Here is a 10,580-nt window from a genome sequence, read left to right as displayed (position 1 = left end):
CAGTCTTACCTCAGTCAACGTTTTCTCTCTCCTCAGTGAAAAGCCAACGTACCAGACGCAGACACGAGTGGGTGTGGGCGCGTTTGATTAAGTCTCCTGGTTGGCTGATGATGGATTGGTGTCAAACTGTTGTTATAGCGTTTATTGCGGTTCATGCCAGGCTCAAATCAGATCCACCACTGATGAGTTGCCCAATAAGAATCCAGAACGTCATCAGAAGACGTATTGTCTCTGTACACTCTGGTGGTGTTAAAGTCGTGATGACTACAAAACTGCAAAACCATCAAGGGATCAAGGCCACTGGGGCCTAAAGGCTTTTGTTGTTGTTTTTCAGGGCACAAGGCCAAGTTGACCTGCCCTGTTCCCTTTGTTAGCCTAGCTTTAGCCTTTACTCTCCAGGTTCTCCAGGCTCCTCCCACACACTGGTGATTCTAAATAAACAGGTTTAAGATTAGATTAGATTTGGTTTGGGGCTTAATGTTGGACCAGCTTAGTTGTTGTTCTCGTTGGGCTCTAAACACATGATCACCTCCTTGTGGACTGAAGAGACGCTGACTGTGGTTTAGTCTGGTCCTTATCTAATCTCTGATCTCCGATCTCTGATCTCTGACAGATATTCGTACTGGGTGTCTGGGTGGAAATGAAAGTCTCGTCCTGTTTACATCCAGACTGTAGTAGAAAATGAAAGTTTACTAAAAGGTTGTAATGTCTGAATCATTTGAACGTTTGAAGCGTTGGTGAACAGCTGGACACTGGTCCTATAAATAACTGATATTTAAATACAAAAGAGCTAAATATAGATCTCTATCATCACTGTGACAGTGACAGAGTGGGAAGTTTGCCGGCTTTTCTTTCCCTCTTTGTTTATTTCTTTCTTTCTTTCACGCAGGTGTGTGGGAAATCCACAGTGACGACATCACACAGGTAGAGCTCTGCTGGCTCCGCCTCCTCCACTCACAGGTGAATCAATGTGAGTCTTTGTGAGGATCTTAAAGGTCAACTGTAATCACACACATGATTTATTTTCTAGTTTGATTTGATTCTTTATAAACCAGTTTTCAGTACCACCTGCTCCTTAGTGCTGCACAACTTTAATATGATACGGTTTAAAAAAGCTGAGCTCTATAAATACTCGGAAATTATCTGTGGGACTAATGTCATTGAAAACTTAGTTCATTGTAACTGGTGTAGTTTAGTTTATTGTTGTAGGCTGGGGCCCCTTAAGCTTAGTCTTGGTCTGGTTTTAGACTTATTTTTCTGGATTTGAACTTATGTTTAGTCTTGTTTCATACTTAGTTTTGGTTGGGTTTAAGCTCAGTTTTAGTCTGGTTTTAAGCTTGGTTTTAGACCTGCTTTTAGACTTAGTTTTGGTCTTGATTTGAACTTAGTCTTAATTTTGTTTCATACTCATTTTTGGTATGCTTTTAAGCTTGGTTTTAGTCTGGTTTAAGCTTTAGTTTTGATTGGTTTTAAGCTTAGTTTTGGTTTCTGGTTGGTATTAAGGTCAATTCTAATCTGGTTATAGACTCAGTTTTGGTCTGGATTTGCATTTAGTTTTAGTCTGGTTTCATGCTTAGTTTTGGTTGGATTTTAAGTTTAGTTTGGTCTGGTTTTAGACCTGGTTTTATACTTGGTTTTTGTTTGTTTCAGACTTGGTTTTGAACCTGGTTCTAAACCTGGTTTGATCTGGTTTTAGTCAGTCTGTGTCAGTCTACTGTAGTTTAAAGCTTGTTGTGTCAGGTGAGGGCCCCTGGGGAGGCGGCCCTGCTTTTACTGAAAACCACTGCTGCAGTTTAACAAGATTGAAAGAAGAATGACTCCATGACATCATCCGTCACATCTGTCTCCACATCTGTAATAAACTCAAATGTCCAAATATCCAGAATAAAAATCCTTCATCGACTCAGATCTCTGTGTTTGGCTTAATGACAGTTTAAACCTCATGAGATTAAATCTTTAGAAGTTGTTTGATGTCTGACTAAACCTACACCATTGAAAGTAGGTTAGTAGGTCTCATCTACTTGTGGTTTCTGCACAATTCTGCACCAATTAAACAAAGACAGACAGAGAACAACCTGTACACGATTACATATGGGCTCATAACGTCAGGTTTTATAGATTCTCAGTAAAACCCGTCACACGTGAAGGTTTGTTTGATATGGGTCAAAGAATCTGGCCTGAAAACAAAAACACTTTATCCCATTCAGCTCAGGATTTAATCAGCTTTCTTTTTAGTGTTTTATTTTTACTTTTTGAAGCTTGGTAGAAATGCGAAAAAAAAACAAAAAAAACAAAAAACAATAGTATTATTAGTAGTAAATTTGAGATAATAAACGAGAAAATGAATTTACAAATGATCGATTATCAGCTAAAAATGATCAGTTATAGCTGATCATATAATTCAGTTAAATCAAGTAAAACATATAATTCACGTCTGTTATTTGCCTGTGTGTTTATGGGCTATCGCTACGGTTACCCTCCTAGCATCATTTTCTGACTTACTGTTACAATATCAATAAAAAAAAAATCAATGCGCTGCTAAAAATACGTTTTTTTTCTTGTTTTATGAAAACAAATGATGCTATCAGGCTAACGATGCATTTACACGGTTAACCGGAGATGCAGTTTACGTATAACACCTGAAAGTACCGAACGCTGAGCTCCGAGAGTTTCGCTGATCTTATAGGGCATAAAGACGAAGGTTCTTATGACTCGAGTCGCCCAACTACGCCCACGCTCGCTGTCGCCTCCATGCCATATCTTGCACCGCTGTCCTATTTCCTAGCGTACAGTGAAGCTGTTTATCCGGCCGGTAGGTAAGTAGGTAGGTAGGTAGGTAGGTGGCACCGCGCCGAGTCTGACTTTGAGTCTGCTGTGAAACATCTGATCGTGACTCTGGTAGAGACCACCGGAACCTGAAACCTCTCCTAGGTCAGATAACAGAAAACCCCCTGATAGTGATGACATCATTCATCAACCGTAGAGGACCAGACCTGGACCAGACCTGGACCAGACCTGGACCCAGAGTTTCTAGAAACACCACAGAGCTCACATGTTCTCCAAAGGTTCTAGTGAAACAGAACTAGGTCCACTCTCCATCTGGACATTAGGATCAAACCAAAGAACCCAAAGTTCCTCCACGTTGGGTTTTTACCTCTTAAAGTGAATCTGGCTCCAAAATGCTACTGATTCACTACAGGAGGCAACGTTCACACAATTCAACCTTTGCACATTTTATTTAACGGCCTGTTTTTAATCTCATTCCGCCACCATGATAGAATCCACACAAATATTCAGGGTTTGGGTAGGTTAGTTTTTCATTTGCAGTATATAAATACAAGAGTTTGTTTGTTAAACAAAAATTATCATCAACACAAGAAAATTTTTGAGAAAATAAAGAGAGAGGAAATGTCTCCAACAATGTCCACTAAGCTCACTTCATCACCTTCGTCTCTTCTTCTGCAGAGATATCAGCTGAGACGTTTAACCCATAAAACTCAAAAAACAAACAAACAAAAAACTAGAACACATCAAAAGATTCCATCAACAGGAATTTTTGTCGAGTTTTTTCAAACGTTTCAAAAAATCTGCAGTTCCACTAACGTCCACTAGAGTCTGACTCTAAAACTGAGTCAATCCTGCATAGATCTCCGTATTAAAGACATATTATTATTATTATTAACAATTCCTCCATCTTTAAATACAGTTTATATTTGAACAACTTTCTAATGTCTATGAAGTAAAATTAGAGCTTTTTTCAATGGGGTCTGGTGTGTTTACGAGCATTAAATTGGCTTCTGTTTCCTGCCTGATATTGTTCATATATATCATGAACTGTTGTTTAAGTCTTTGCTGTGTCACAATTTGATAAAGTTGAGTTCACGTCAGCAGCTTTTTCTATCTGATCGCGAATCTGCTTCGTCATCCTGATGCACGCGACAACAAACCCGCAACAATCAACATTTCATCTTTCTTTATTTTAGAAACAGTGAATCTCATTACATGCAGTTCGTCACATGACCCTCGACCGTGTGCAGCGTCGACATTTAAATACTGTGACTCTCTTTCAGAATAATGAGCCATAACATGGCAACGTGACCAACGCCAGCCCTGGCATTAAAACATTCTGATCAATAAACTGATCAACAGCTGATCTTATAAATATTTTACGTGCGTACAACAACAAAAAAAACAAACAACTTAAATATTCTCAATTAAATACGTCAATAAATAGAAGTATAAAAGTTGTCAGTAAAAAAAGATGATGATAAATTAAATAGTAGAAACAGTCGAGTTGTTAACGTGAGGCCGAGTTCTTCTTCACGACGCAGAAATCCTGCAGGTACGTGAACAGGATTTCGATCTCTCCCACGGCTTTGGTGACGCGCCGCCCGGACTCCATCTGAAACAAGCACAGACAGGTTAGAGACTAACTGAGCGGGTTGTTATGCTAAGCTAAGCTAATAGTTCTGCTGAGCTAACAGTTATGCTTTTGTCTGCAACTTCACATTCACCCAGTTTGCTATTTCTATAATGTATCATTGCATTAAATGTTTAAACCCTAGCCTGAGCCAGTCATAATGCTAAGCTAAGCTAATAGTTAAGTTAAGCTGAAAGGTGGCTGTCTGGAGCTTCACATTTAGCTCATCTTTTACCTCTCACAACAGCTTCAAAACGTTAAACCTCAGACTGAGCTTGTCTTTATGCCTAATTGTTCTGCTAAGCTAAGCTAAGCTAAGCTAAGCTAAGCTAATAGTTCTGCTAAGTTACGCTTCACATTTAGCTTGTACCTATTCTGAAAAATAATGTTATAATCTTTATTTTTTCTCTTCTGAAGTTTAGTTTTTAAAGTCTCACCTTGGCGAGCTTCTTGCGGAACTCAACAGCGTGGTGATGGTCGTGGTAGTGAGTCACGTTCTGCAGAAAGAATTAGCATCTGTTAGCTACAGAAAGTCAATATCGATTTTTAGCATTTTTAAGCATCTTTCGCACACCCAACATTGAGATTACTTAAAAATGATTCACATTTTTATAAAATACTACAACATATAGAATCTTAAAAGAACATCTTCAGAAACATGTTATTCTCTCTCTCTTATATCCACATATGCTAAGCTATCAGTTATGCTAAGTTAACCAAATAAGCAGCAGTTATCTTTTTTCCAACCCCTATTACTGCTGCATATTTTTAGACTTTCAGGCTGCGCTGTTTTTTTTTAATGCTAAATTAGTTAATCGATATTCTAAGCTATGATATCAGTTATGCTAAGCTAAGCTAACAGACCACTGTTAGTTAGTACATTTTTACACTTTAAGGCTGTGCTGTGTGCGTATGTTTTGTGTTTGTAACGCTAAATGAGCTAACAGCTATGCTAAGCTAAGTTGGCAGCTTCACCTTTCCCCTGTTTCCAGCTCGTAATGTTTGTCACTGCTTTACACTTTTTGACTTTCAGACTGCGCTGGTTTTTGTCCAACTTATTCTGCTACTTCTAAAATTTATTCGTAAAACTTTAGCTACGTTAAGTTTGTTAGTAGTAAAAACACGTACGCAGCCGTGGGTCTGCAGGTCCTCGCTGACGCGGTGGAGGTCAGTCTTCAGCCGGTGCATGTCGGGATGTTGGTTGTCATGGTGAGTGAGGATGTTGTTCAGGTAGTAGTCGAGGATGTTGGCGTGGAGGCAGCAGATCTTCAGGTGGTCCTGGAGGAGGAGGAGGGTTTTATTTCACCGCTCTGACTCCATACGCCAGAGAAAAGCAGAGAAAATGCAGAATTAAAATATTCACCTGGTCAGTGCTGACTCTGGGCATCAGTCTGGAGCTGGCGTCCTCCTCCGACTGCAGATTCTGAGCCTGGACGGACACAAGAGGCTCAAATTAAACTCAAACATTTTTCTGTTTTTAGATAGAAAATTCAAGATTTCTTTACTGTCAGTTTCCCTATATATACATGGCATTCAGAACAATAATAATAATAATAATAATAAATTCTCCGCCTCTTTCTCTCTCACACACATTAAAAATCTTGAGTTTTACGTTGTAATAAATAAAAATAAGAAAAGTTCTGGTGCGGAAACTTCACTCATTTACACCAGATTTTCATGGTTTTAAATAAATGATTTTTCTTTAATATTTTGCATCTTTAATGAACAAATTATGTTTGTAAAGAGAGAAAAGGTGAAATCTATGGAGTGTGATTAGTGCCCCCAAAACAATAATAATTCAGTTAAATTGCTCCTTTGCTACAGTTCAAAGTTTCATGAATTGTTGTTGAATGTTTAAATGTTCTACCTGTCCTGTCTTTTAATCCCTAACTTCTGTTTTTATTGTTTAAATTGTTCTTATTTTATGCCATTACTGTTGTATTAAGTGCATGAGTATTTTCTACCTGTGTGCAGCAGTTTGCTGCTGCTTTTGAAGGAGAAATAAACTTAAAGGAACAGATTTTTTCTTCTTTCCTCTGATGGATAAAATCTTTTTGACCACTCACGTGCTGCGACACGACCCGGACGTCCTTGTACGTCTGCTCGTCCTGCAGAGGTTGACTCATGGGCTGGTTGAGGGGATGCGACGCCACCTGTTCGGTCCAGCCAATCAGGAGCAGCGGCAGGAGGACGAGGATGCAGGAGACGCTGGAGGAGACGCTGGAGGAGACGCTGAGCTTCATGGCTGAGAGGCAGAGAACTGATCTAGTCCTTCGGAGAACGGGGAGAACTTGAGCTCGGCTGCAAAACAGAAACGAGATGATGAGTGGAGATAAAACGGTCGGTGACTCAAAAGCTCTGAGGATTCTTGTTCTGCTTCTTCTTCTTCTGAGTGTGTCTCACCTGTCGCTAGGTGCTGTAGTGAAAACCTCTCTGTGCCCTGTCCCTTTATACACATCAACCTCCGCCCCCTCTGTAGAAATGTAGGACATCAAAAAACCCCACAACACATACACACACAACACAATACACACACACAATACACACACACAACACACACACACACACACACACACACACACACACACACACACACACACAGGCCGGTGCTGAGTTTGTATAATCTCTGTTTACTGTCACACGAGGAGGAAATTAACTGTCAGCAGACCTGCGACAAATTACCATTTATTTGTTCATCACCTGTTTTGTGCTTTGATTGTTCTTCTGCAGTGACATCACGTCCTCTTTTTTGTTACGTGGACGTGGATTTTAAACCTGGAAGTCCCAGGTTACAACTTCCCTGAGCAGAAACGTGTCCAACCAGCCTGATGCTCCTTCTACGTATTTGTTTCAGATTACGCAACTCTGGGCAGCGAAGCAACTGGAGCAGTGATGCAATGAAACTTAGCAGCAATAAAGAAAGAATGAAATGTTAATGAATCATCACACCTACAGATGAATACAAACCTTAAACCTCAGCTAAGCTGCTACTTCCGCTAAGTTACGCTTCACATTTAACCTGATCGTGGCTCATCTGAAAAATGAAGTTTCTAATCCCATAATCCCGACGTCCAGTCAGAGCCGACGTTTTTAGGAATTTACGAAACTATTTGTTATTTCAGGTGAAGCAATTCTGTAAATTAATGGAGCCGCAATGCAGTGAACCTGAAAGAAAGAGAGAAAGACTAATGAATCATTTTCTCAGGAACGTATTAAAGTTTCCATTGAAAATTAACGGAAATAACTGATTCATTAAGAAAAAAAAGAATTGGAGAAATGAATTCTAAAACAATAAAACATGAAAGAGAATTTACTGAGAACTGAAGATAAAATATATAAATATTTGTAATAATATGCTTCACTAGAATATCACCAATGTGTACTAGGAGCCGCCTAGTGGCCATTGGAGGAAATGCAGCTGAAGAGATTTTAGAAATTATCGGAAAACTAGCGCCACCAACTGTTAACCTCAACAAACGTATGACAAAGACGAACTAATTGGTGGCGCTGAGAAAACCAGTCGTGCATTTAATAGAATAAAGTTTAATCATAATCTGGGCCAATAATTTCAGAAACATCTTTCAGCTGCTTTTCCTCATAAACATCGATAATCAAGAGGAGACGCCAGCATCTTTTTAAATATATTTTTTTTTCAGTTCTCAGTGAATTTTCATTCGTGTTTCATCATGTTTTATCATTTTAGCATGCTAACGCTTGCTCAGTAGCGCTCAAAAACCAAATACATAAATAAGAACATGAGAATGTCGTTTGTTTTGAAGGAAACTCCGGCTAAAGAAAAACAAAACATTAGCACGGTAGCTAATGTAGCATGTTAGCTAAAAAAAGACGTCATTTTAAATAAGACATTTTATGTAAAGCAGTGCATTAATGTTGTCGTACAGAGATGCAGCGCCCCCTGCCTTCAGAAAACCTCCGATTCTGATAATAACGGAAAAAAATCTGAATTTCTTAAAATTTGCACCAAACTCAGATGTAAACTAAAAGTCTGACTTATATATCGTTGGCCTACTGGCATGAAACACAATTTTAAAGAAGCACGTTGATATTGTAACACTAAAACGCCTTTAGGCTAGCTAGGCTAATTAGCAACAATGAATAAACGCCTGGAGCCTGGAGGAATCATGACATGCTAGCCGCTAATCTGAGCCAAACAAATACTACCACCGTGATGTAACAGCTTCATTGTTGTGCGGCCGATGTCCCTGGAGGGAGCTCGTATCTCCAGAATAACAGCGTCTCCTCCGTCTATTGTCTGGAGATTTTTTAACCTCTTCACCCGCTTCCCGCTCGCTGTCTTTCAAGGTTTTTCTCGGATCGAGTGGCAGTGGGTGGGTTTTTGTTTTGTTTCCCGCTCATTGTGTCGGATGAGGGCGTGTGAACGATTAAAGATAAAAAACTTCTCGTCACATTAGTTTAAAAACTAAACTCGACTCGAGTGGAATTAAATACGTAGAAATACACAAATCCCCCCCCCGACTCCTGTCACATGGTTCAGTGTCAGCCATAACATTATGACCACCTAGCAGTCTGGTTCTCAGAGCTGAAATATGCTGATGTTAGGAGCAGGAAGAGAGAGATGAGAAGGGAAGGAGGAACAGGAGAAAGAAGTGGATGAGGAAGACAAAGGAAAAGAGGAGGAAGAAGATGAAGAAAATGAGGAGGAGAAAGATTAATAGGAGAAGGGAAGGCAGAAGAGGAGCAAGAAGATTAGGAGGTAGAGGAGGAAGAGGGAAATAAGGAAAAGATAGAAAGAGAAAGGAGGAGGGAAGGAGGTAGAGAAGGAGGAAGAGAAAGAGAAAGGAGGAAGAGGAGGTGGAGGTGGAAGAAGATTAGCATGAGGTGGGTGAGAAGAAAGGAGGTTGAAGAGAAGGAGGAAGAGGAGGAAGAGGAGGAGGTCTAATAAGGTAAAGAAGGTAAAGAGGATCTCAGACCAGAGGGGTCCATGCTGACCTCTGGCAGAAGATCAGAACTGGATCACAGAGACCAGGTCTGAGGAAGCTGGTTCTGGTTCTGGTGGATCTAACTCAGAGGACACATAGAACCAGGATGCATTATGGGTAGAAGAAGACCAGCTGATGGAGTCCAGGTAGAAGCGGGACGGAGAGTGGTCATAATGTTATGGCGGTAGTCAAATACAGACCTGTGAAATATGTAATTTCATTTTAATTTGAAGCAAAGTGTTTACATTCCAGGCTCCGCATCTGATTCAACCCGGACGAGGAAATGAAACAAAGCCTTTATCTGGCAGCTTTCACTGCGGTTTTACTTGTTACAGTTTTTTATTGTCGTCTCCTGTTGAACTCACCGGGATAAATCCAGCGGCGAGTCGGCGTGTTTGCTCTGAGCTGTACATTGTTACGAGGGGAATTCACCTACAGCTCACGCCCGGCTTACTGGTCGCCCTTTGTTCGTTTGTTCCGTGCACGCTGACGGGTAAAAGGAAGTGATGATGATATTTGTTCTTCCTCCACGAGTTAAAGCATGAAAAGAAGAAAGAAAAGGAGTTTCTTCAGGAGTTTTTGACGTTATTTCCTGATTTGATGGAATTAAATTTTATTCTCTGCAAAGACGTATGATACTATAACAGTCCTGAGCTTAAGCTAGCAGAGGAAAAAAAAACTTTACAACCAAAACATAGACTGTATATAAACATGGACACCACGTCTCCTCCATAGACTGTATATAAACATGGACACCACGTCTCCTACATAGACTGTATATAAACATGGACACCACGTCTCCACTGGTCAAACTGACACTATTTTCCTGGGGATACAGGCGGTGCCATCTTGTGAGTTTGGAGCCGACGCCCCAGATGTTTCGATGCCCCGCCCACACTTCCACCAGACTCACAATGCCCCACCCACACTTATACACTGAACTTATTTTTAAAAATAGTTTTTAAAACTCTCACAGTCCCATGGGACCTCTTTACTTAGCGGTTGTCATGGCAACTGGTGGTTGCCATCATGCCACATCCTGTTTCTATGGCATCGAATAATGAACTAAAATGAAAGTTAACCCAAAACACATTCATCGACATTATATTAATGTCGTAAAACGGATTAAACCGTGGCTGAAGGATTATCTGTGCTCTAATGTTGAGTTGAACCAGAGTCAATCCGCAGATTAGATGTTT

At 40.2% G+C, this 10,580-nt stretch overlaps 1 protein-coding gene across 4 annotated transcripts; it reads right to left on the bottom strand.

Annotated features, from left to right (window-relative positions):
- Positions 1–3,958: 3,958 nt before the first annotated feature.
- il22 (interleukin 22) lies at positions 3,959–10,157 on the bottom strand. 4 transcript variants are annotated; one of them, XM_047575522.1, is made up of 9 exons: positions 9,747–10,157; positions 9,392–9,581; positions 7,121–7,323; positions 6,824–6,893; positions 6,487–6,721; positions 5,784–5,849; positions 5,549–5,698; positions 4,858–4,917; positions 3,959–4,402 (listed from the first exon to the last, which is right to left on the bottom strand). In XM_047575522.1, exons 5-9 carry the CDS (start codon positions 6,661–6,663, stop codon positions 4,298–4,300), a joined length of 558 nt encoding a protein of 185 aa, XP_047431478.1. In that variant the 5' UTR covers positions 6,664–6,721; positions 6,824–6,893; positions 7,121–7,323; positions 9,392–9,581; positions 9,747–10,157; the 3' UTR covers positions 3,959–4,297. The 4 variants fall into 4 exon arrangements, with proteins under 4 accessions (XP_047431478.1, XP_047431481.1, XP_047431480.1 ...); XM_047575525.1 differs by lacking the exon at positions 9,392–9,581; XM_047575524.1 differs by lacking the exons at positions 9,392–9,581; positions 9,747–10,157 and having other exon boundaries at positions 7,121–9,112.
- Between the last annotated feature and the right edge of the window lie 423 nt (positions 10,158–10,580).

The sequence above is a fragment of the Mugil cephalus genome, chromosome 22 (assembly GCF_022458985.1).
Source record: "Mugil cephalus isolate CIBA_MC_2020 chromosome 22, CIBA_Mcephalus_1.1, whole genome shotgun sequence".
Classification (NCBI taxonomy): Eukaryota; Metazoa; Chordata; class Actinopteri; order Mugiliformes; family Mugilidae; genus Mugil; species Mugil cephalus.
The sequence above is the reverse complement of the archived record's forward strand: the minus strand, read 5'-3'. Positions and strand labels throughout refer to the sequence as shown.

Coding starts and splice junctions, on each gene's coding strand:
- il22 (XM_047575521.1), bottom strand. CDS start 6,912: ATGTCCTACATTTCTACAGAGGGGGCGGAGGTTGATGTGTATAAAGGG. Junction 4,918..5,548: donor ACCTGCAGACCCACGGCTGC/GTACGTGTTTTT, acceptor TTCTTTCTGCAG/AACGTGACTCACTACCACGA. Junction 4,403..4,857: donor TCCGCAAGAAGCTCGCCAAG/GTGAGACTTTAA, acceptor TGCTTGTTTCAG/ATGGAGTCCGGGCGGCGCGT.